General features: G+C 42.2%; 1 protein-coding gene across 4 annotated transcripts; it reads right to left on the bottom strand.

Moving 5' to 3' along the window:
• Positions 1 to 1765: 1765 nt before the first annotated feature.
• On the bottom strand, positions 1766 to 22083 carry TAF12 (TATA-box binding protein associated factor 12). 4 transcript variants are annotated; one of them, XM_006097243.3, is made up of 6 exons: positions 21979 to 22083; positions 11740 to 11991; positions 10645 to 10722; positions 5172 to 5286; positions 3986 to 4074; positions 1766 to 2244 (listed from the first exon to the last, which is right to left on the bottom strand). In XM_006097243.3, exons 2-6 carry the CDS (start codon positions 11905 to 11907, stop codon positions 2209 to 2211), a joined length of 486 nt encoding a protein of 161 aa, XP_006097305.1. In that variant the 5' UTR covers positions 11908 to 11991; positions 21979 to 22083; the 3' UTR covers positions 1766 to 2208. The 4 variants fall into 4 exon arrangements, with proteins under 4 accessions (XP_006097305.1, XP_014318522.1, XP_014318519.1 ...); XM_014463036.2 differs by lacking the exon at positions 21979 to 22083 and adding an exon at positions 21525 to 21972; XM_014463033.2 differs by lacking the exon at positions 21979 to 22083 and adding an exon at positions 12170 to 12668.
• Between the last annotated feature and the right edge of the window lie 4648 nt (positions 22084 to 26731).

The following is a 26731-nucleotide window of genomic DNA, read 5'->3' as shown; positions in this document are numbered from 1 at the left end:
AGGCAGCAGCCTTCTGATGAGTTTCTGCTTTTACAGTTTCTCTCTCTTCTTCCTCCAGTCTGTTCTCTACTGCCTGGCCAGTGATCTTTTCAAAATGCAAAGCTGACCATGTCACGCTCCTGCTTAAATTCCTTCAATGGTTCCTGTTAGTTTTGGGGTAAAGACCCCCTTTGCTGGGGCTGACAAGGCACACCATGACCTGGCCCACCACATGCCTCAGGGCTGGCATACACACAGTTCTCTCTCCACGAGAGAGATCCCTTCACTCAGGTCCCTCAAATTATAGCTCAAGCCCTAGCCGCCTCTTCACGCCCCCCCGCCCCGTTCAATTCCAGTCAAGGGCACATACTTCAGTTGCAGGCAGGTGCTGCAGGAGGCAACCAATTGATGTGTTTCTTTCACATCAGTGTTTTTCTCTGTCTTTGCCTCAGTCTTTCACTCTCCCTAAAAATCAATGGAAAAATATCCTCAGGTGAGGATTAAAAAAAGATTACGGCTCAACTGGTCAGACGCCCTCCCCCTGGCCCTGTGAACTTCTCCGTTGCAGCCTGTCACAGTGACAGTTTTATATATATCCAATCACAGGATTACTCCGTGTTTTTATTTTACTCATCACGGTAACCCACTGCCAGGCCCAGGCCCAGCTCACAAATGCTTATTGAACAAACAAGTCCTTTCATATGCAGATAGGACAGGACTCAGGTGAAACTACTTACTTACCTGTCACACAGCTGATCAAGAATTGAGGTCTCTTGGCTCTACCCCAGCTCTTTCCATTAAACGGCCCGAATTCCCCATCCCCTTCTGTCCTCAATGGAGGATTCAAAACTAATTCTGGAATCCTTCTTGGCTACCGAGGTCAGTGACTGGCTCCTACTATCAAAACTTGGTGGGAGGCCTTTTGCTGTTTGGTATCACCAACAAAACATGGCATCAGGAGATTCTGGAGAAAGTGAAACCCTTCGGCATCCTCTTCCTGGTGGTAGGGCACAAGAGTGACCTGGTGGCTGAGTGACAGGTGGTGCCAGAAGAAGGGGAGAAGCTGGCTGCCTCTTCTTTGGGTGCTCACTATGTCGAGACTTCAGCCAAGAGCAACAGTACCATCAGCACAGCCTTTGAGCTGCTCACTCAAAAGATCTATGAGGATGCGGAGAGGGGTCATGGGGCCAAACTGAATGGGAGTGAAAAGCAGGGTCCCACTGCAGGCCAACCTCAGGAGACAGAACCAAAGCAGGGCAAGGGGGAAGTGCCTGTGCTGGTGTCCCTGGGTGGAACAGCCACACCCCCCGAAGCCCATGAAACCTTCATGACCCACAAAGGGCTATGCTGGGCACAGGACAAGACGATGCTAAGTGAGCTGTTTCCTCTACACAATGGTGAATATACCAGGACCAGGGACACCGGCAACTAAGTGCAGACAGGCCCCAGCACAGACAGGCCTTTCCCCATCCCTTCTTCGGGCTCAGGATGAGCACAACTTTCTCTAGGAATTCCAGAAGAGCAGGCTTTGCCAAAACCAGGATGCCTCTTCAGTTTGGGGTTCAGGAGAGAAGTCACCCGACCCAATTCTATGGCAGAGAAACTGAACTCAGTTTCTGCTAATGGTGTAGCCTTCCTTCGAGTACAGTAATGAAAACCCCATGGTTTTTTCTTAACCACAGAAATGGATAACATTGCTGCCACCTGCTGACTGGGAAGCTGCATCAGCCTTGCTGCTGCTCCTAACTCCCTCTTGGATTTCAAAGGCTGTAAGCCATGCATCCTGTGTCTTTCAATTATAACTTCTTTATTCTGGAAAAGCAAATGAAAGTCATATTCATATAAACACTGACATTACAAAGTACAGGGGAAGAGGAAGGGAGAAGGAAACAAAAACCTCTACCAATCCTGCTAATACTGTCTCACCAAACAAGACCATACTGCTTTGTCCCATATTCAATCACTTATATAATAAACCACAAATAAAATCTTCTCTGGAAGATAAATTGCTCCTCTTTGAGACGGCAGGGAAAAGGGGCCAAAGTGGGGGCAGGAGGCTTTATTCTTTTGGCAGATCCTCTCAGTCATTATAGATATTGCTGCACTGTTAATAAAAAATATATGCTTCTCTGTAAAGCATTAAAAAAAAAATCCAAAGATGAGATGGCTGAGGTCTCAGCTCAAGTATCTCCAAATACAATGTTGTCCATTCCCTGATCTTTCCATGTGTTATTTCTTGGTTGTTTTCCGGATCAATGCCATTCTCTAAAAGGAGAGAGAAATAAGCAAAGCACAGGTTAGAGTGAGGAACTTTCTGGGATGTCAGTGCGTGGCTAGCAGGCAGCATGACCTACAGCACAGCCTGGAGCCTGCAGGAACCTACAGGCATAGGGCAGCTCATCAGCAGCTCCACCTAACCTGAGGACAATCTGCAGGGCCCCAGAGATGTTCAGACAGGCCAGTGATCCATTCCATGCACCAAAGACACAGACTGCTCTAGGCTAGCAGGATGGCAAAAAGGTTAAAAGGTGACAGCTCCTGCCTTTTGGGGACTTAAGGGGAAAAGCCATCAAAGCAGGTGATTTCTAGGCTTCCCACCCACACCCAAACTCTTCTCTGATGATGGAGAAAATAGGAAAGGGGCCTTTGTTTCAAGCCTGCTGCCATTTCACACTTGATGACCTGCAATGAAGGAAACTGACACCAACAACTTCTACCACAACCCATCAGGGAAATAGTCAGATCATGGACTTCGAATTTTACTACTACCAGCCATGGCCAAATTACTGATTTGCTTTGCTCACTCTTTTTGACCAAGAGATTGTCCAAACATTATATTTGTTGGTAAATAAATAAATAAATAAATAAATATATATATATATTCTAAAAAGTGGATAATTTGGGAACAGAGACCAAATGACCATCTGTTATCTGGAGGGACTCATTTCTGAAGAACACTGTGGTCCTTCAATTCACACTATTGACAGCTTCCTTGCAGGGCTTCCTCTGTGAGCTCCGGAAACATACCCGCTCCAGAGATCCACTCTATGGAAAAGCAAGGGACAGAGGCTCCCAGTTATGCCTGTCAAGCTTAGATTAAGCTCACTGTCCTTTTAAAAAAATATATTTTTATTGATTTCAGAGAGGAAGGGAGAGGGAGATAGAAACATCAGTGATGAGAATCATTGATCGCCTGCCTCCTGCATACCCCCTACTGGGGATCAGGCCCACAACCTGGCATGTGCCCTTGACCAAATCGAACCCGGGACCCTTCAGTCCCGAGGCTGATGCTCTATCCACTGAGCCAAACTGGCCAGGGCAAGCTCACTTTTCAATTCCGAGTAGCCAGTTACATTAAGACAGGAATGACAGCCTTGTCAGGGGAGGCCACCACTGCCACGAGACTGACCAACGACAGGGACAACTTGCTCCACAGCAGAAGTGGTGTTAGGTTCTTACACTGACTCCTCAGTTCCATGGTAAGAGAGGCAGAGAACAAAGGTTAAGCTAGGACAGAGATCAAAATACCTGGCAGAGCAGTCTGGGTGCTACCTCTCACCACAAGTACATGTATTTCTGCTTTCCTTAACCTGTCCTCAGTCACAGGACCATATGTATGTTCACATCACCATTAAGGAGATGGGCAGGTTCAAGTTACATCCATAATGTTCCATCCATATTAAACAACCTACATTAAACAGCTTTAAGCAATGCCAACAGTGAAGGACGACTTCATTAAGGAGATGGGCAGGTTCAAGTTCCATCCATATTAAACAACCTACATTCAACAGCTTTAAGCAATGCCCATCAGAGTTGAGAGACAAACCAGAGACACTCCCCCTCCACCCCCGTGTGGGAACAGCCAATCATTAAGGAAATATCTGACTGATCTCCCATGGAGCTCTGCTGCTGCGAGGGAGCATAACTGCAGTGGTGGTAGCTGTGACCTGCAATGGTAGCTCAAGGGATCAGCTGTGGCTGCCCTGGGGCTCTGAGGACTCCTCACCTGTTTGTGAGCCTCTGTGGTGCAAGCTTTTTTGTAGGGTCGGATTTCTTCAGAGCCAAATCCTGGGATCCACATGTTCCACTGGCGCTCTGCAAGGAAGAGGCCAGCACAGAGATAAGGGGACTGGCAGGCAGGGTCAGGGTGCAGTGTGACCCTCAGACAAGGGTCAGGGGGGACGAATCTCAGCAATCAGCTAAGCTGAGTAACAGTAACCCTGCAGAGGGATTCTATGGAATACAAATGGGGGAATCTCATGTCGTGCCTCAAGGTGTAACGGATACCATTTGACTTTCTTGCAAAGTAAATTGGTCAAAGCCATGGGTGCTGAGTCCTAAGGTTTCCATGCAGCTCCACAGAAAGGGAGTCATTTTTCAGTTGTCTTACTCCTATCAAATCTGCAACTGAGGTACGTGCCCTTGACCAGGAATCGAACCGTGCCCTTTGGTCTGAGGGCTGTCCACTGAGAAAACCAGCCAGGGCTGTGTATAACTTTTGACTTCCCCAAAAGTTTACTAATAGTCTACTGTTGACCAAAAGCCTTACCGATAACATAAACAGTTAATAAACAAAATTTGGGTGTTACATGTATTGTGTACTGTATTCTTACAATTAAGTAAGCTAAAGAAAAGAAAATGTTAAGAAAATCTTAAGGAAGAAAAAATACATTTACAGTACTATAAATGTAAAAAAATAAAATGTTAGATGAGTATCTCCCAGAAAAACCCAAGCTCGAATTCAGTGTCTATTATGTAGAAAAGCAGAATACAAATTTATATACACGTTATGATTATAATTTTCTTGGGAAAATGCCTAAATAAGCTAAAAACTGTAAGGGAAACACCTTTTTTTGAATGGTGGAGATATAATAGCTACATTTACTAATCTCTTACCTTGAGCCAGATCCTGTGCCTGTCATTTTACAAACCTAATTCATAATTCTCACAATTACCGTGTAAGGAGGATATTAGATCTCCACTTTACAAATGAGGAAATGGACTCTAAGAGAAATTAAGTAACAAAGATAAGGTGACGCAGGTAGGTAGTGGCAAACCCAATGCCTGGGAATACATAAATATCAGAGCCTGAAAGTCTGATCCTGGCACAGAGGTTCCTCCGACCACACTTTTCATGATGGTTCTGAAGGAGGAATCATGGCGACACCTCAGGGAGAAATGAGACCACGTACCTAGGTGCAGCTGGACGTCCTTCACCTCCAGGGTGCTGGACTTGCGATGCCGAGCAAGCTGGCAGGCTGCTGTCACTACACTCTCGATAAAATCGTCAGCAATCTGCAGCAGCATCTGGGGAAAAGTGGGAGAGAGTAACCATGTCATTGGCAGGTTAAGCTCTTGTTGCTGGGACAACTGTATCTGCCTGAACCACATATTCAGTCAGGCTTCCTTATCAGAGGGCCTATAATCAGCATTGGCCTAAGGTGAGAGGAAGAGAGGGGATGGCAACAGAAACACATCAACTTATTAACCAGGTGGAGTGCAACTCACACCTTTCTGAGGATGAGCTTTCTGCACTTTCTACCCAGCAGGCATCAACCAGCCCAATCCCTCACCCCCATATTATCTTCTGAATTAAGTGGGAAAACAAAAGTTAATTATTATTATCCCTCACTCACAATCTCTTAAAGCATTTTTATTTCCATTATCTTATCTAGTCCTTATAATAATCCTGTGAAAAAAATGGGGCATGAATTTTACCCTGATTGACAGCAGGGGATGCTAAGACTCAAGGAGACTATCTTGCTCATGGCTAATGTAACTACTAAGCAGTGGTACCAGGATTCAACCTCAAGGTTCTGAGTCCAAATCCTGGGTTCTTTCTACTTCATTATATTAATCCTGGACTGTGTGATGAACAAAAGCAGAATTCTGAAGCTAAAAATCTATATGAAGAAATTGAAATTTTAAGTCAATGCCTTCTCATGGCTTCCTTTGCTGACCAAAAATTAAAATAAAATTACTATCATAGATGTAGACATTCCTTGTTCTGCTGGACCATTAATCCATTGTCATCTTTCCTATGGAACCAAATGGATACCATCTAAAGGAAATACTTATGATTAAACATGGCAGGTCAACTGCCAAAATGACCTCCTCTCCCTCCCTAAATAAATGAAAATAATAGTAAAGAAAAAAGACATATAAATCCTCAATGGGAGAGAAAACCTAATGAAAAGAAATTCCAATAAACTTTTAAAGTAAATTTTTGCTATAGAGATAACAGAAGAAGAAGAACTGAACTAGCATACAGATGTTACAACACAAGTGCCTATAGAGAGGACACCAATGAGAATTAAACTGATTTTCCCTTCACAATCCCTAAGAGATCCAGGATTTGGAAGTACCATTTATCATAGAAGACTGGGCTGAGGTATGGAACTACAAATTGGGGAATTGTTAATGTCAATACACAGAGTAGTCAATGACCCTTGCACTCCAAAAGCAGCCATACTTACCTGACCCAGAACACAGTAGCTTTATTCCCCATAGAAAATGAAGGGCCCTAACCGGTTTGGCTCAGTGGATAGAGCATCGGCCTGTGGACTGAAGGGTCCCAGGTTCGATTCCGGTCAAGGGCATGTACCTTGGTTGTGGGCACATCCCCAGTAGGAGGTGTGTAGGAGGCAGCTGATCGATGTTTCTCTCTCATCGATGTTTCTAACTCTCTATCCCTCTCCCTTCCTCTCTGTAAAAAATCAATAAAAATATTAAAAAAAGAAAAAAAAAGAAAATGAAGGGATGTGGCTCTGGATTAGAATACACCAGACATAGCAGAGCAAGGGGAGAGACACAGCCCCTTTCTCTTGTCTTGCTTCCAGAATGTTAGAAGCTAGGGATAAACCCTCCAGATAGAAGTCTGGAGCATTTTTCTCTAGAGATACTAAACGACTCCAGAGAAAAGGTTTACAGATATTGATATTTAGGAAGCCCCCAATGAAAGGTCGATTTGTGGACCAATTATTCTGAAGTGGAGCCAATGGTACCCTAGAGCCAGCTGAGAAGAGCTCATGAAAGTCAATTTTTGCATTTTTACCAATTTTGCATTCAGCAACAATATGTTGATAACTTAAAATAGGGCACAGTGGGAATGTCACACCCCAGAAATCCAAAAATGCTGAAAATCAGGGTCATTTTCTCCACAGAGCTGGTTGTTAAACACTTACCAGCACATTACTGGACAAAGCCTATTAGTAAGTTCTGATTCAAATCAGCTTTTTAATGGCTCATTATTTAAGAATGGATAGCTAGGATTAGCAGACATTTGAAGAAAGTCTCTAACACAAAAAAGAAAGTACAGGAAACAAACCAAAGAGGGGAAAAGGAACCCAGAGGAAACAGACAATGCAGGGAAAAGAAGAAAATGTCAAAAAATTAATTAATATCCTCAAAGAGAAAGATAAGAGAAGGTATTACAACCAAAAAATAAGAACAGAATGGCTTAGGAAAATAAAAATAAAAAAATCAGTGAACAAGGAGAAGCAATTTGTGGAAACTAAAATTTTTATATTTAAAAATGTTAAAAGTATTAGAAGATAAACTAAGGAAAATCTCCGCAGCAAGCAGAACTTAGAATTACAAAGAAATGAAAAATAGGAGTAAAAAGACCAAAAAACCTAAGAGGATCAATGCAGAAGATCCAATATCCCACCAATTATCATCCCAGAAAGAAACAAAAATAGAGAAGAAATTATCAAAAACTAATATAAGAAAATGAACTGCTTATACACTGTTGATGGGAATGTAAAAGGGTGAAGCACTCTGGAAAAACAGTCAGATAGTCCTTAAAGGAACAGAATTACCATATGAATCAGCAATTCTACCCCTAGGTATATTCCCAAGAGAATTGAAAACATATGTTCACACAAAAATTTGTACAGAAACTTTTTAAAAAGAGGAAAAAAACAAAAAAGGTTGCACATGAATGTTCATGGCAAACTTTATTCATAATAGCCCAAAAGTGGACACAACCCAAATGTCCATCAATTGATGAATGGATAAACAAAAGGTGGTATATACACACACACACACACACTAGAAGCCCGTTGCAGGAGGATTCCTGCAAGAATAGGGCTTCCTGGGGCCGATCACGCTGCCAAGCCCCTCCGCCCAGGGCCGCAGACAGGGGTCCCGCCCGCTCAGGGCTGAACACGGGGGTCCCGGCTGGGGGCGGGGCTTAGGCAGCACACGGGGGCCCGGATGGCAGCTCGCACTGTCCCGCCCTGCCTGCAGTATGCAAATTAGCCGCCATCTTTGTTGGCGGTTAATTTGCATATCGCACTGTTTAGCCAATAGGAGGCATAGCGAAGGTACGGTCAATTACCATGTTTGTCTATTATTAGATTAGATATATAAAAGCCTAAGTGACCGGCTGACCAGCCAGTAGCTATGATGAGCACTGACCACCAGGGGGCAGACGCTCAATGCAAGAGCTGCCAAGCTGCAGTGACTTGGCAGCTGCGGTTCTCGGGTGACGCACCCAGAACCAAAGAGGAGGGAGCCCAATTCTGGGGTGTGTCACCCAAGAACCGCCCTCTCGAAATCCAGGACCCCTCAGGGGATGTTGGAGAGCCGGTTTTGCCCCGATCTTCACAGGCCAGGCCGAGGGACCCCACTGGTGCATGAATCTGTGCACTGGGCCTCTAATAGCCATATAATGGAATATTTATTCAGCCATAATAAGAAATGAAGTAATAATGCCCTCTACAACATGGACGAACTTTAGACTCATTATGCTAAGTGAAAGAAGGCAGTCACAAAAGACCAAATATTATGATTCCATATATTTGAAATATCCAGAATAGGCAAATCTACAAAGATAGAAAATATATTGGTAGTTGGTTGCCTAGGGCTGTGGGGGTTGGGGAAAAATGGGAAATGACTGCTAATGGGTATGGGTTTCTTTTAGGGATGATGAAAATGTTCCCAAATTGATTGTGTTGACAGTTGCACAACTCTGAATATAGTAAAACCCACTGAACTATATATTTCAAATGGGTGAATTTTATGGTACAGGAATTATATCTCAATAAAGTTGCTGTTCTAAAAAGCCACACATATACAAAAAAGGCAAATATTTTCCCTCTGGTTAAAACAAACAATGGAGCCCTAACTGGTTTGGCTCAGTGGATAGAGCGTCAGCCTGCGGACTCAAGGGTCCCAGGTTCGAGTCTGGTCAAGGGCATGTACCTTGGTTGCGGGCACATCACCAGTAGGGAATGTGCAGGAAGCAGCTGATTGATGTTTCTAACTCTCTATCCCTCACCCTTCCTCTCTGTAGAAAAATCAATAAAATATATTTTAAAAATAATAAAATAAAACAAACAATGGAGTTATACTGTTTTTATAACCTGCATTTTCTTTCTCTATCATTACATATTACTCAGCAAAGGCAAAACAAAAACATCAAAAAAAATACACAAAATCATCCCAGCATTAAGGCACAGAAGTTTCTAGAGTAAAAGAAGCCTCCAAAGCCGAAACCGGTTTGGCTCAGTGGATAGAGCGTCGGTCTGCGGACTGAAAGGTCCCGGGTTCGATTCCGGTCAAGGGCATGTATGTTGGTTGCGGGCACACCCCCAGTAGGAGATGTGCAGGAGGCAGCTGGTTGATGTTTCTCTCTCATCGATGTTTCTAACTCTCTATCCCTCTCTCTTCCTCTCTGTAAAAAATCAATAAAATATTAAAAAAAAAAAAAAGAAGCCTCCAAAAACAGCACAACAAATGAAAAAAAAGAGATATACTAAAGTTCATATAAAAATTCAGAATAGGAAAAAGACTCTAAAATTATCATCTACCACAACAGGAAGTCAATAGACTATTATAAAATTAATGAATCAGCCCTGGCTGATGTGGCTCAGTTAATTGGGCATCATCCCATGCACCATGAAAGAAAGGTTGCCAGTCTGAGTCCTGATCAGGGAACATGCATGGGTTGCAGGCTTGATTCTCGGTGGAGGGTGTGCAGGAGGCAGCCAATCAATGTTTCACTTTCACATTGATGTTTTTTTTCTCTCTTTCTCTCTCAAAATCAATTGAAAAATCTTTTAAGCCTGGCCAGAGTGGCTCAGTTTGTTGAGCATCATCCCGTGAACTGAGGGGTCCCTGGTTTGATTCCTGGTCAGAGCATATGCCCAGGTTGTGAGCCTGATACCCAGTAGGGGGTGTGCAGGCTCTCTCTCTCTCCCTCTCCCTTCCTCTCTCTCTAAAAGATTAATTGAAAATATTTTTTTAAAATCTTAAAAAAATTAATGAATCAAAGAGTATATGTTTAAGTATATTACTTAGAAATATGGGGGAATAATCTAGGAACAACTAAAACTATTGTGATTGCCTATAAGAAGCAGACTATGTCCTTTTTGACAGGTAAAAGTAGCAGCAGCTGTTAAGTATAAAGTGTCTTATATAATTATTCCATGGGACCCTCATAATAACCACGTAGATAAATAATGTCATACCTTACCAACACAGGAGGAAGCTGAGTCTCAGAAAGCTTAAGTAATTTATCCACAGCTACAAAGCTGTTCACTGGCAGAGCCAAGATGCAAATTCAGATTTGCTTCTAAAGTCTGTGCTCTTCACCACAGAAACTATATTATATACTAGCTCTCAGGGACACACCCTCTGTGGTACCCAGCCCCTTCTTACCTCCTCTACATCTTCATCCAATTGCTCATTAGGATCCACTTCTCTTACTAAGTCTTGTAATTTCTTCTTGGTCAACACCTAAAGTTAATTAGGAGAAGATTTTTCAGCCAAGTATCAAGGAAACAAACAAAAGGACTCATTATGCTCTGATGCAGAAAGGTTGTAAATTTGTTGGTTTTAGTTTTCTGCTTTCCAAAGAGTTAACAGTCTGGCCTATCTGGTGACATTGCTATAAGATTACACTCTCCAGACAGAAGTAGCCTCCGCCCTAGCCAGTTTGGCTCAGTGGATAGAGTGCTGGCCCGCAGACCAAAGGGTCCCGGGTTCCATCTGGTCAAGGTATCTTGGTTGCAGGCTCCTCCCCAGCCTGGGCCCTGGTCGGGGGCAACCAATTGATGTGTTTCTCTCACATCGATGTTTCTCTCTGTCTTTCCCTCTCTCTTCCACTCTCTCTAAAAGATCAATGGAAAAATATCCTCAGGTGAGGATTAACGACAACAAAAAGACAGAAGTAGCCTAGGGAAAGGCAGAAAGAGCAGTTTGGAAGAGAGGCCAATATCTGTCAATTTATTTCAGTCTCATCTCTTTTTCTCACTGTGCCTCACTTTCCCTCTACAGTAAATAATTTGCCATTTTCTGACCACAAATCGTACAGTGCCTCTGCTGCTTTGGACATGCTCTTCCACCCTTCTTCCTACCTGCTTGGTTCATGGTACCTCCTTTATTTTATTTTATTTATTTTTATTTAAATATATTTTTATTGATTTCAGAGAGGAAGGGAGAGAAAGTGACAGAAACATCAATAATGAGAGAGAATCTTTGATCGGCTGCTTCCTGCGCACCCCACACTGGGGATCGAGCCCATAACGCGGGCATGTGCCCTGACCAGGAACTGAACCATGACCTCCTGGTTCATAGATCAATGCTCAACCACTTAGCCACATCGGCTGGGCCAATATAGAACTTCAGGAGTCCAAGGAGGGAAAAGACCTTTTTCAGTGAGAGGAAGAGGCAGCATCTGAGATGGACATCTCTCAAAGCATTACTGGTTCAAAAAGAAAAGACTACAGAGAGCAAAAAGTAAGAGGATGATACCTGATTGTTTTCAGGGCTGAGACGCCCTCCAGACCCAGGCGTGCCTGGTATCTTTACCACTGTAGTGCTATTGGCCATGGAGCCTTGTGGAGGGGTGCTGGCTGGTTCCGGTTTTATGGATGAGAAATTGGACAGGTTGATGAGGGCTGAGGGGCCAAACTGGTTCATAATCTGCCGAGCTTTGGACTTCAGCTCATAGAGCTTATCGAGATCCTGTTTCTTCCTGGAGGTATGAGGACCAAGACCAATCAACTGTGGAAAGCAAACACAAAGATTAGTTCCAGAGAACCTGTAATAAAGGATGAGTTTTGAAAGTAAAATTATATGAGGTCTACCAGACATTGAAAGGTCTTCAGTATATCAGGAATAGTGACTATTTGATACCTGCACATTAAAAATGGAGGGAATAAAGAATATTCATTGCTCTCACCTGATATTTAGAAACCATCTCTTCTCCAAAAGCTAAATGAAATAGTCCACAAAATTGAAATAAGAAAGTATATGAAACGAGGAATCTTATGTGCAAAAATAAACTAGAATGAGCAAGACATTTTTGAAGACTTTGTAAAAATAGAATACATGGTTAAGTACTACATGCATTATTTTTGAGCATCAAATAATGTTAACTTCAAATAAGTGGCACAGTCACATACTTAAAACCCAATCACAAAACTTCAGAAAACAGATTAGTTCATTTTGGCATTTCAAAACATGCTTAACTCTATGTCAGAGCTATACCTAGTAAACACAATTTTTAGCAATTGTGAAAATCTTTTTTGTCATCAAGAGCAAACTTTCTCTGAGTGTTAGCAATCTTTAAGTACATGCAGAGTCCCTAGCCTGGAGTAGCTGGGACTCCTAAATTTTAGAGCCAGGAGGTTGAATCTGTGACATCAGCTGTTGTGTCACCAAGATCAGAAGCACATTCACCATGTTCCTTTCACAGTGGCTTCAAAGAACTTACTTACAGCTATCTGAGTGTCTAGATCTTTAATTACATCAGCAACAGCTGTGAGCCCGGTGAAATGAGAGGCAGCCATTTTCAAAAGCTACCTGTAAATGAACAACTAACATCAAGCACCACCCTTCCCACAGACCATTTCATCCCACGGCCTGGCACATCTTCATCAATTAGGAACCAGGCAAACTGTATGCGGAGAAACATCTCCTTATACCTTCTAGGCACCAAGAAAAACATCTCCATCTCTTTCATATACAACTTTTTAAATTAATTAATGATTATAATAACATAGACTCTCTTCCAATAAAATGAATGTTCTATTGTTAGGAATAAACTAGCAGGATATGAATACCATAATTAGCCAAAATTGTGGAATTTTAACTTGCAGAAATCATGGCAATGGTTTCAGAACTTGGTAATGCTTAGCAACCTGAATGAATATTTGCATCTGTTCTACCATTGCCCCTATTGCTGAGTTCTTCCCCAACACACCTTTTTGATATGACACCTTCCCCTGGCTTACCCTTAATAAAAGCAACTAACTGCACTGGTTAAATGATCAAGAGAAACTTGTTGGCCAAGAGCCGGCTGAGGGGGGCAGCAGAGCATCAGTATCACTGACAGTCCATGACTTCTCCCTTGCCCATAAATGCTACCACTGGAAGAATCGTGCAGGAAAAGATTGTTAACATAGTAATACAGTAGTTCCCCCATCGCCCCCTTATCCAAGGTTTCACTTTCCAGTTTCTGTCAACCACCGTCTGAAAATATTAAGTGGAAAGTTCCAGAAATAAGCAATTCGTACCTTTTAAATTACCTGCCCTTCTGCATAGTGTGATGAAGTCTTGTGCAGCCCCACTCAATTGTGCCTAGGTTGTGAATTATCACCTTGTCCAGCATATGCACACTGTGTATGCTACCTGCACTTACTCACTTGGTAGTCATCTGGGTTATAAGATCAACTATTATAGTATCACAGTGCTTATGTTCAAGTTATCCTCTAGTAGCCTAATGCTATTTCAGTGCTTACGCCATTCATCTCACTTCATGTCATTCACCTCACTTCATCTCATCACGTATGCATTGTATCATCACCCACCTCATCTCACACCATCACAAGAAGAAAATAAGTACAGTACAATAAGATATTTTGAGAGAGTGACCACATTCACATAACTTTTATTATAATTGTCCTATTTATTAGTTATTGTTTTTAATGTTTTATTGTGTCTAATTTATAAATTATACTTTAGCATAGGAAAGTATGTATAGGAAATACCATTGTATAGGGTTTGGTACTTTCTGCTACAGACTGGGAGAAAATATTTACAAACAACATTTCCAAATAGAATGTATAAAGAACTCTCAAAACTCAACAGTGTAACAAAAAGGTAATTTGATTAGAAAATGGACAAAAGACATGACCAGACATTTCACCAAAGAGGATATATAGATGACAAATAAGTACATGAAAAGATGTTCAACATCATTGGTCATTAAGGAAAGGCAAGTTAAAACTAAAATGAAGTTGCAGGTTTGATCCCTGGTTGGGGCACAAATAGAAGGCAACTGATCAATGTTTCTCTCACACTCTCCCTTCCTCTCTCTCTAAAATAAAAACAAAAAACAAAAATACTTTGCAGTTTCTTAAAAATCTAAGAATGCACTCTTGGAGTAGCCTAAATATACATGAAGACTAAATGTAATGTGGTATCCTGGGTGGAATCCTGGGATAGAGACAGGACATTAGGGGTAAAATGAAATTTGAATAAATTATAGACTTTACTTAATTACAACAAATGTACCATGCTAATGTAAGATGCTAATGATGAAGATGTAGGTATAAGGTACTATTTTTGCAATTTTTCTAAAACTTTTCTAAGACATAGTTTATTTAAAAAAAATTACTAAATCACAAAACAACAGGGATGCATCTTAACATATTTAAGTGGGAAAAAATGCCAGTCTCAAAAGAAAAAATACTGCCCTAACCAGTTTGGCTCAGTGGATAGAGCGTCGGCCTGCGGACTCAAGGGTCCCAGGTTCGATTCTGGTCAAGGGCATGTACCTTGGTTGCGGGCACATACCCAGTGGGGAGTGTGCAGGAGGTAGCTGATCAATGTTTCTCTCTCATCGATGTTTCTAACTCTCTATCCCTCTCCCTTTCTCTCTGTAAAAAATCAATAAAATATATTTAAAAAAGAAAAGAAAAAATACTGCATGATTCCATTTGTATGAAATTCTATGTATAATAATAAAAATGTAATATGCTAATTAGACCGGACAACCTTCCGGATGACCTTCCGGATGAAGCTGGGCCTGCAAGGGAAGCCCGGGTCTCGGGTGCCTGAGGGAAGCCAGTGCCAGCAGCCGGGGGAAGGAAGGCCTTTTCTTGCATAAATTTCATGCATTGGGTCTCTAGTTACTAATAAAACTAATCTCTACTGATAGACAGGGCAGGGACTGACCGAAGAGGGGCATGAGGGAAGTTTCTAAGGTGATATAAAAGTTCTATATCTTGTGTGGGGTGACACTTACATTTATCGAAATTCATAGAACCATAAATTTACAGTGCCTACATTTTATTGTATGCAAATTATACCTTAATAAAGTTTATTTTTAAAAAACTAAACATGCAACTACCATACGACTAAGCAACTGCAGTCCTAGGCACTTATCCTAGAGAAGTGAAAACTTATGTTCACATAAAAACTTGTATGTGAATGTTCCTAGTAGCTTTATTTGTAATAGCCAAAAACTGAAATCAGCTCACATGTCTCTCAACAGGCAAATGGTTAAACCAACTTTGGTACATCATGCCATAGAATATTACTTAGCAATAAAAAGAACCAAACTAGCCAGGCTGGGGTGGCTCAGTGGTTGAATGTCTTCCTATGAACCAGGAGGTCATGGTTAGATTCCCGGTCAGGACACATGCCTGGGTTGCTGTGGGCTTGATCTCCAAAAGGGGGCGTGCAGGAGGCAGCTGATCAATGCTTCTCTATCCTCATTGATGCTTCTAACTCTCTTTCCCTCTCCCTTCCTCTCTGAAATCAATAAAAATATATTTAAAAAAAAAAAGAACTAAACTACTATTTATATACACAACTTGGATAAACCTCCAGAGAATTACGCAGAGCAAAAACCAATCAAAAAAGACTACAAATTGTATGTTTCCATTTAAATAGAACATTTTTGAAATGACAAAATTTTAGAAAGAGGACAGATTAGTGAGGTTGTCAGAGGCGGGGTGAGAGGGAAGTGGGAATGGTTATAAAAGGGCAATAGGATAATACAAAAAATAAAGGGGCAATACCAGAGACCCTTGTTGTAATGGAATTGCTCAGTATCTTGACTGTAGTGATGAATAAATGAAGAGTGATTAAATTGTATGAGATAATGCACATACACACACAAACAAAAGTGTATAACTGAAACTGGGGAAATCTGAGTAAAATTGGTAGGTTGTATCAATGTCAATATCCGGTTGTCATATTACGTAACAGTTTTGCAAAATGTTACCATTGGGGAAAACTGGGCAAAGTGTACAAGGGATCTCTCCGCATTATTTCTTGCAACTGCATATAAATCTAAAATTACCTCACTTTTTAAAAATTAGAAAAAAATATTCTCAAGAGTATCTACAGTTACCTCAGAGTTTTAAGATAACCAAAAACTCAGGAGCCATAAAATAAATTACTGATATGTTCAATTACATAAAAATCTAAATGTCTAGCCCAGCTGGCCTGGCTCAGTGGTTGAGCGTAGATCTATGAACCAGGAGGTCATGGTTCGAATCCCAGTCAGGGCAGGTGCCTGGGTTGCGGGCTCGGTCCCTAGTGGAAGGCATGCAGGAGGAAGGCGATCAATGATTCTCTGTCATCATTGAAGTTTCTATCTCTCTTTCCCTCTCCTTCCTTCTCTGAAATCAATAAAAATATATTTAAAAAATGAGCCCAAGCCGGTTTGGCTCAGTGAATGGAGCATCAGCCTGCGGACTAAAGGGTCTCAGGTTCGATTCTGGTCAGGGGCACATGCCCAGGTTGCGGGCTCAATCCCCAGTAGGGGATATGCAAGAGGCAACCGATCAATGATTCTCTCTCATCATTGATGTTTCAATCTCTCTCTCCCTCTCCCTTCCTCTCTGAAATCAATTAAAAAACAAAATACTATAATAGTAAAAACTTAAAAAACAAATGAGAGGACACTCATGAAATTATCTCCAATAAACATTGTTCAATGAGAATGCAAGGTATAGAATAGTGAGAATAATTTGCTACCATTTACTAAAACATACAGACACACAATTGTAAATTCATAAATTATTCCTGGAAAGATACATAAGAACGGACAAAAGTGGTTGCTTGGGGAGGTGGAGGAATGGTAGTATCTGGGCGGCCTATGGGACCAAAGTGGGAGAAGACTTACTTTTCATGGTATACCCTAAATTCTGTACTATGTGCATATATGTTACCTATGAGAAAGATTCAAAAAAATTATTATTTGGTTTATTTCCTCTGAAGAAACAGGTAATACTGACACTCTGGAAAAGGCAAAGCTATATGGATGGAGAACAGATCAGTTGTTGCCAGGGGTTTGGGTGGGAGAAGGTTTATCTACAAAGGAGCAGCATGAGGGAAATTTTTGGGGTGGTGGAATTGAGAAGTAACCAGAGTGCTATGGTACCAAAGGGAGAATTTTATGGTACATAAATTTAAAAAACAAAGTATCACAACCTGATCAGAATGGTCAATGGCTCCCCAAATGATCTGTTTACTGACAACTTTCATCAAGTCCAATGTGGATGAGGTTGACCAAGTATAACGGAATGAAGTGACCAAAAATAATCTGAATTCCATTATGTAATGTACCATGGTTGCCTCTGGGCTACTCAAATTTGTAACTCTCACGTCCTTAAAATGCCAAGAGATAGGGATGCACTGCTGTGTAAAAACAGGCATTAACTCTGGGAAAGTTTGAGAGAACAATTATAATAGTAAACCCATACTAGCACCTATTATGTGGAAATCACATGCTATGGGATTCACAAAGTCCAGAAAGTCCATGCCCCAGTAATCTACTTTGAAAAGCAGTTAATAATTTTATCAAAACAAGATTCTATAGCTGCGAGTAACCCATCACATTTAAACTGTTGTTAATCGACTGAGGATCGCAAGCCCTACTTTTGCTTTTAGCAACTTTGTTCCTTAAACAGAAATCCAATTGCAATGCTATTATTCTAATAAAAGGGTCTGATTTTTCAGAAGGTAGGAAACCAGTGTTGACTTTGCAGTAGTCACAAGACCTGGCCTTCTCATGGGGGAAAAAAAAAGACCTAGCCTTCTCTCTGCACCTGTTCCATTAATATAATTTTTTTAAATGAAGAAAATAGGAGGATAGAAGGCCAAATTGGGTTTAACACCCTTTTACCTTTGAACTGTTTAGAAAGTTATTATTTAAACAAAATACGGAGACAAGGGGACTATCAGCTGGATAGCATAAAAGCCCTATCACTATGGTGCATGACTTGACTTAATGACTGGGTTTTCTACTTGGTTGTTTATTTCCTCACTGGCTTCTAGATGTAACCAAATGAGCTCAGATTTCTCAGCCTAAATGAACCAAAAGGAATCAATTAATTGCAGTCTGTGAGACTGGAGAGCAAGAGAAATATAGGTTTTCCCTCACCAGTTTTTGGACTAGTTTGATCCTATTTAGGTGGTTTTGACTTAATACAAAGGCAGTACAGTACAGTGGTCAAGGGCATGGACTCTGATGACCGTGTCTGGGTTCAAGTACCAATTCTGACACATACTAACCTTATGTCCTTGAGCAATTTACCTAATCTCTTTCTGCTTCAATTTCCTCATCTCTAAAGTGGAATTAAACATAAAGTATACCTTATGGGATTGTTGTGAGAATTCACTAAATTTATGTATCTAAAGCAGTTAAAGTGTGTGGTACAAAGAACATGTTTTAAACATGTTTGCTAATATATGCTCTCATCTTCTAAATGTTAGTTATAAAGATCAGAGTGTTAAAACTAAAAGGCATCTTATAACTATTTTATGACTATAGACATTAGAAAAAGGAAGTGGATTGAAATAAAACAGTAGTGGCAAATGGTTACAAGACTTATAGGAGGTGCTGGGTACCATACTACTTCTGCCACTGAGCTGAGCTCCCTGTGACCAGAGTTTCTACAGGCAAATTCTAAAGTCCATTCTAACTCTAACAATTAGCGTGTAAGATTTTAAATTAAGCTCATATGTACAGAGTTCAAAGTTTGTCTTCTGCCTCCAACACACCTATTTCACTGTACAGACTGTAAGTACTGTTGATATGTCGCCTCCAAAGTATTTTGGGGCTTTCCACAAAGACCTCTGGTCAAAAGTAATATGTTCCATGTTCATATCTGCACTAACACAATGATTTTCTGATCAGGTACTTTGAAATCCTATTATAATAACTCAATCAATACTAGAGCCACCAGTGAGTGAAATAAGTACATTTTGTAAATGCAGATGAGGATATTAATTCAGTAATAAATTATCATTAAACCATTAAGTACCTTGAAATGGTGGCATGGGCATGCTTATTAATCTTACTAGAGGCCCCGTGCACGAAATTCATGCAGGGGGGGTGGGGGGTCCCTCAGCCCAGCCTGTGCCCTCTGGTAGTCCGGGAGCCCTCAGGGAGCGAGCCTAAGCTGTCAGTCAGACATTCTTAGCGCTGCCGCCACCGCCACTGCACTCACCAGCAGTGAGCCTGGCTTCTGGCTGAGCAGCGCTCCCCCTGTGGAAGTGCACTGACCACCAGGGGGCAGCTCCTGCGTTGAGCGTCTGCCCCCTGGTGGCCAGTGCATGTCATAGCGACTGGTTGTTCTGCTGTTCAGTCACTTTGCATATTAGCCTTTTATTATTATTAATCTTATAATCTGGTATAAGTTTTGATCACTGACATACAGTATAGGCGCTTGCAAATAGCACAGGCTAACTCATTGGGGAAAAAATAGTTTCAACTAAGTTAGCCCAATTTCCCCAATCATCTAGTTCATGTTACAATTGTAAAGTTAATCCGGTTTAAGCCCTTGTTTCAAATTGGCCTTTGTTGGCCTCCCAAAAAGTTCTATTCAGGTCCTGTTTTTCTACCTTGAATATCTATGCTTCTTTAAAAGCCCACAAATTTGCCAAAACCGGTTTGGCTCAGTGGATAGAGCGTCGGCCTGCGGACTGAAAGGTCCCAGGTTCGATTCCGGTCAAGGGCATATACCTGGGTTGCGGGCACATCCCCAGTAGGAGATGTGCAGGAGGCAGCTGGTCGATGTTTCTCTCTCATCGATGTTTCTAACTCTCTATCTCTCTCCCTTCCTCTCTGTAAAAAATCAATAAAATATATTTAAAAAAAAAAAAAAAAAAAAAAAAAAAATAAAAGCCCACAAATTTAAAAAGGAAAAAAAGATAAAAATAATACAAATTAAAACACAGGGATTTCAATCTTAAATACCACACTACATAAGTACCCTAATAAGTTATAGTACTGGATACTGAGTCTTAAGGAGGAAGGGTGCTTTCATTCGATGATATGCTTTGTATAACTATTCCTTCTATTTTGCTGATGGGCAAACTCAGACACGAAGAGGAATCCACTTAGAAAAGTAGAAAAAATTTTTAGTCAAACACATAACTGGGTTTGACTGGGGCTGGACCACTGAGTCCTTGTGATTTCAGGCAAGGTACTTAACCTCTCTGAACCAATTTCCTTCTCTGTGCAATGGGACGAACAGTATCTAACGTGTGGGGCTGTAAGTGGTAATTAAATGGTATAATCCTTGAAGGTGCTTTTATGATGGTGCCTGGTTAGCCTGAGTAGGTTTCAGTCCAAGACACTGTTGAAGAAGAGAGGAGAGACTGGTCCAAGTCTCTCCGCCAACCTTCCCTAAAAGCAGCCATCTCCAGCGAGTGCTTATGCTAAAAATACAGGGTGCAGCTTGTGGATCTGCAACTTCCTAAATGGCTTTCTACATATTTTGGGGGGAGGGATGAGCTTCATTTAAAGGTGTCTGAACTGGTAGTGACATTCACTGTATCAATATCAACACAGTAACAAGACTACAAATAAAGTAGTAAGAATCCGGGAAAATTCCCCCTGAGGTCTGAAGTCAGAGCGGATTCCAGAAGCATGTTTTCTAGGGATATTAACCAAGCATCTCCTATCTGCTATGCACGGTGGGGTACTGCTCCAACATCGTGATCTAATCAAAACTGCTCCACTGTGATCCTCAGCCCTCTTTACATGTCAAATGGGAATTTAAAAAAAAAAAAAAAAAAGGATGATCTTTCGGGCCCTTCCTTCCATCTCTGAGGTCAGGGTTGAGTGGAATGGAATTTAAAGCACTTGTCAAGTATATCACTGAGTTCAAACTGCTTCAACTTCACATCAGACTTTCGCAAGAATGATGCAGAGAACGAAGATGCTTGCATGCGGGCTTCCTAGATTAAGTATCTGATACGAGAAAAGCCTGGCAAAAGCCAGGAGGCAGAGCGAAGGCGTCGTCTTCCCACCAACACATCCTTCACCGCTCTGGGTTCAGAGAACCTGAGGGGCGGGGAATGGATGCCTACATCTCCTCCAAACTCTCCCTTTTTCCCGGAGAGGCTGTTCCTACGGCCGGGGCCCCCGAGCCTCTCCGCTTTCACAAGTTCGGGTCCTCACAGTTGCGTTCCCTCCGCTACTTCGGAGCCTCCAAGCCCCGATCCTGTACCCGGGGAAGCCCGTCTTCGCTGACCGCTCCTGTTCCTCCCAAACCCAAATGTTCTCTTACTTTTTCCGCCCCTCAACGACCTAAGTCTTCGCTGCTCTGCTGCTGAGTCCTCGGGCGCATGGGTCTTCCCTGTCCCGCTTCTGCCTCGCAGGAGTCCAAGTCGTCCCAGCTCCGCTTTTACCTCAGGAGCCCGGGTCCGCACGCCCGGCTCCGCTCCGACCCCTCTCCTCTGAGGAGCGCGGGTCCTCACAATCCTGTCCCTCTGAGACCGCTTTCCCTCAGGCGCCGGAGAACTCGCATCGGCCCCCGGTTCCCTAAGTCCCGCCTGGAGCCCGGGTCCCTACAGCCGCCTCTTCTCCGGTCCCCGGTCCCCTCAGTCCCGTCCCAAGAGCCTGATTCCTCACAGTCCCGTCTCCGCCACAATCTGCCTCTTCAGACACTGACCCACTGTGGGTCTGGGTGCTGACTCCCTCCTCCCGCTCTTCTTCCTCCACTGCCAGGGCCCAAGACTCACAGGCAGCAGGTCTATCTCCCCATGATATGCGGAGACTGCCCCAGTGAAGCGATCGTCTCGGCAGCCGGTCCGACTGCTCGGCCCTCCCCAGTACTTCCGGCACCGCTCCCCGCCTCCAACCCGGAAACGCGCGGCTCTTCCGGCCGGCGGGCGCGCGCCTGAGCTGCGCAGGCGCAGATAGGCCTGGGACACGTGGTCGCGGTCCGGGGCCGTGGATGAGTCCCGCCGCTTCGGCTTTTTCCCGGTGGCGCTGGCTGGCAGCCTGGGCAGGCTCAGCGCCTTCCGGAAGCGTTAGGGACCCTGCCCTAGTTGTTTCTAGCCGACTCCGCCTGTCGTATATATCGCTCCCGTGACCGGTAATGGACGCCCTCTTATGGGTGAGAGGTCGCCATTTTTGGATGGTGCCTTTGTAGTGATAGCAGGACCGGGATGATCCCCCGGGGCAGCAGGACCCGTAGGGATCCTGTTGGACCCGTGTGTGTGTGTGTGGGGGGGGGGGGGGGGGCGGGGGGAGAACCCTTAAGGACCAGAGACACCGATTGTGCCGTGAATTGGCAATTAATAATAATAATAATTGAGCGCTGTCAGGCCTTTGCCAAGCCCTTCACCTCTGGTAAATCTTTTTTTATATATAATTAAGAAAGCTTTTAAAAACATATTTATTGATTTCAGAGAGGAAAGGAGAGGGAGAGATAGAAACATCAATGATGAAAGAGAATCATGGATGGCCCCCCCCCCCCGCAAGGCGCTAGCCAGGCAGGTGCCCCACAAGAATCCTACCCTGACCTCCTGGTTCACAGGCTGAGGCTCAACCACTGAGCCACACGGGCTCCGGGTAAATCTTTTAATGGTTTAAAGGAAACCTGTGAGGTGAGTGGAGGTGGAAGAGGGGATAGGGGGGATAAATGGTAATGGAAAATAAAATAAGGAGTAAAGGAAACCTGTGAGAGATAAAGCAAGGTCCTAGCGAATAAGTTTTGAGTCTCTGTTTGAACTCGGAATTCTCCAAACCCTGTCCTCTAACCATTAAACCGATTCTTTCCGTTAGTTCATCGGTCAAATGCCTGGTGAGAAACGCTGCATTTAGCAGATGCTGGACTTGTAAACAAGACCTAGTTCCAGCCTAAGTCCCTGTGGAGCCCAGGTCCCCACACTAAGATGGTGAAACATAAAGGAATGTAAAAAGGCTGTGACAGCCCAGAGCAAGTGACTGTAACTGCCAGCGGGAATGGAGAAGAGCTGCCTTCCAGCTGGATTAGTACAGTAACCTGCCTTCTAGCCTTTATATCTTCCCGTCCTCGTCCCACCAAATTTCCAATCCACCCTTAATACTGCCACCAATCCAAATTTACGGAATCTTCACCATTAGGCTCCAAGCCATCTTCCTAGTCTTACTTCCCTGCCATTGCTGTCTTCATTCTAATAGTCTAGCATACCATTTTTTAATTTTTGCACTCCTATTCATCTTTTTTTAAAAAATATATATTTTACTGATTTTTTTACAGAGAGGAGGGAGAGAGATAGGTTAGAAACATCCATCAGCTGCCTCCTGCACACCTACTGGGGATGTGCCCGTAACCAAGGTACATGCCCTTGACCGGAATAGAACCTGGGACCCTTCAGTCCGCAGGCCGACGCTCTAGCCACTGAGCCAAACCAGTTAGGGCCCTATCCATCTTTTTAAGACCTGGTTTAAAAGTACATTCATTCAACAAATAGATTGTTTATTGTGCACCCAGCTTTTTGCTAGGTGCTGGGTGTAAGTAAATAAGACAGACAATATCCTTATCCTTAGAGATTTTACCACCTGAAGTGGGGAAACATTACTAACAAGTACACAGAAATGTAAAATGAGAGACTACCAGAATAAACTAGATTTATCTAGCTGGGTGATGCCGTGAGCTACGAAACAGCTTATTCAGGGACCAAGTTGGCTGGGCTTTAATGGATGATGGGGAGAGGCAGGCAACAGGGTCAGCTTAGGCAGGACCTTGCAGGCTATAGTGGGGACGTAGGATTTTATTTATTGTGCAATGGGAAGGCATTGGAGGGTTGAGCAGAGGTCAAAAGAATTTTTTTTTTAGGAGATGACTGGTGGATTCCCCAGGAGACACAGTTGACGAGTTTCTGTATCGAGGCTTCCACCGGTTTATACTACACAATCTGCTTCCTATTATAGCGTAAGCTGTTTACATGACTCTCTCCTGCAGCTTCTACTTTGTAGAGGTCAGGGACCTCCGCATATTATTATACTATATTAAGGAAAGTAAAAGGCCTAGTCTATATTATTTGTTTTTTAAAAATCTATGTGATGGCCCTAGCCAGTATGGCTAAGTGGATAGAGCGTCGTTCTGTGGACTAAAGGGTTCCAGGTTCTATTCTGGTCAAGGGCATATACCCGGGTTGCAGGCTCGATCCTCAGTAGGGGGCGAGCAGGAGGCAGATGGTCAATGATTCTCATCATTGATGTTTCTATCACTCCCTCTTCCTCTCTGAAATCAATAAAAATACATTTTAAAAAATAAAACCTTTAAAAAAATAAAAATCTAGATGATGTATATATACATAGAAAAGAGTGTGGCAAGTTGAACACTAAACTGTCAATAGTAGTTTGGGGAAAGCATTCTTAAATTCTGTACTGTTTTGATTTCTACAATTACCCCATACCTATTGTTTCTATATTTAAAATGAAGTACTTCTGAATGATTCCATTAAAATTTTTTTTCTGTTATAGTTAGCATTCAATATTATATTAGTTTCAGGTGTACAGTGTAGTGGTTAGACATTTATATGACTTTGAAGTGATTCTCCCCCCCTTAAGCCTAGTAGCTACCTGACACTATACATAGTATTACAATATTATTGACTATATTTCCTATACTGTACTTTACATCCCTGGGACTGTTTTGTAACTGCCAATTTGCATTCCTTTCTTTCTTCCTCTTTCTTTCTTCTTTCTTTCTTTTCTTTCTTTTCTTTTCTTCCTTCCTTCCTTCCTTCCTTCCTTCCTTCCTTCCTTCCTTCCTTCCTTCCTTCCTTTTCTTTCTTTTCTTTTCTTTCTTTTCTTTCTTTCTCTCTCTCTTTAGCCAAATTGCATTTCTTAATCCCTTTACCTTTTTCACCCAGTCCCCCATGGGCCCCTCCCCTCTGGCAACCATCAGTTTGTTCTCTCTATGCATGAGTTTGTTTCTGTTTTCTTTGTTCATTTGATTTTCGGATCCCATATAAAAATGAAATTATATATTTGTCTTTCTGTTTGACTTATTTCACTTAGTATAATATTTACTCTCCAGTGATGGCGAACCTTTTGAGCTCGGCTAAATGTCAGCATTTTGAAAAACCCTAACTTAACTCTGGTGCTGTGTCACATATAGAAATTTTTTGATATTTGCAACCATAGTAAAACAAAGGCTTATATTTTTGATATTTATTTTATATATTTAAATGCCATTTAACAAAGAAAAATCAACCAAAAAAATGAGTTCGCGTGTCACCTGTGATACGTGTGTCATAGGTTCGCCATCACTGCTCTAGGTCCATCCATGTTGCAAATGGTGGTTTCAATCTTTGAATGTTTATGCTGTTCTGGAAAAGGCAAAACTACAGGGCCAGAGAACAGTGGGTGTCAAGATTGGGAATAGGTGGAGGGGGTGACTAGAAAAGGAGACAAAGGAACTTTTTGGGGTGATGAAAATGTTTGATATTTTGATTTATTGTGATAACAGACTAATGTCTATGAGTTTGTTAAAACTCAACTGAACTATAAGATTAAAAAAAGTGAAGGCCCTGTCCCGATGGGTCAGTTGGTTAGAGTGTTGTTTCTATACACCAAGGTTGCAGTTCAATTCTCTGGTCAAGGCACATACAGTAATCAACTGATGAATGTATAATTAAGTGGAACAACAAATTGAAGTGTGTGTGTGTCTCTCTCTCTAAAAAATAAATAATTTTTAAAAAATGAATTTACTGCCCTAACCGGTTTGGCTCAATGGATTGAGCGTTGGCCTGGGGACTCGAGGGTCCCAGGTTCGATTGCGGTCAAGGGCATGTACCTTGGTTGCGGGCACATCCCCAGTAGGGAGTGTGCAGGAGGCAGCTGATCAATGTTTCTCTCTCATCGATGTTTCTAACTCTATCCCTCTCCCTTCCTCTCTGTAAGAAATCAATAAAATATATTTTTTAAAAATGAATTTACTGTACGTAAATTATACTTCAATAAATCTAACTTCAAAAAATGAAATATGCAGGGAAAATAAAGCAAGGATTATATTTTTAAAATATTTTTAATTACAATAATAATCCATTATGCTTTTAAAAGTTGGAACATTACAGGTCAACCTAAAGTCTCGTGTGTCATTGGCCCCCATCCTGAGTGCCCTCTTTCCTTCTCAGGGGTAATCACTGATGTTTGTTCTTCCAGATCTTTTTTTTTAAAAAAATACACAAGCCTGGGGCCATAGAAAACATATAACACTTATGTATACACGTGTGCGCTCTTTATTACATTAATGGTACCATGCAGTACCTGATACTCTATTCAACACCTTTTTCACTATTTTTATATCTGTTGATAAAGATCTACTTCAACATTCCAAGTACAGTATTGCTTTTTTTCCCTTTCTATCATGCTGTGCCTTATTCTGCACCTCTCATCAGTGTGGTTTTTTTAAATCCTCACCTGAGGATTTTTTTTTTTAATTGATTTTAGAGAGCGGAAGGGGGAGCTAGAGAGAGATATGGATACGTTGCCTCT

Source organism: Myotis lucifugus, unplaced genomic scaffold (genome assembly GCF_000147115.1).
Source record: "Myotis lucifugus unplaced genomic scaffold, Myoluc2.0 scaffold_197, whole genome shotgun sequence".
Classification (NCBI taxonomy): Eukaryota; Metazoa; Chordata; class Mammalia; order Chiroptera; family Vespertilionidae; genus Myotis; species Myotis lucifugus.
Note: the sequence above shows the minus strand (reverse complement) of the source record. Positions and strands in the feature narration are given on the sequence as shown.

Excerpts from the sequence above, each read along its gene's own strand:
- TAF12 (XM_014463033.2), bottom strand. Across the intron at positions 4,075-5,171 it reads GGACGTCCAGCTGCACCTAG|AGCGCCAGTGGAACATGTGG; the intron begins GTACGTGGTCTC and ends TCTTCCTTGCAG. Across the intron at positions 2,245-3,985 it reads CCACAGAGGCTCACAAACAG|AGAATGGCATTGATCCGGAA; the intron begins GTGAGGAGTCCT and ends CTCTCCTTTTAG.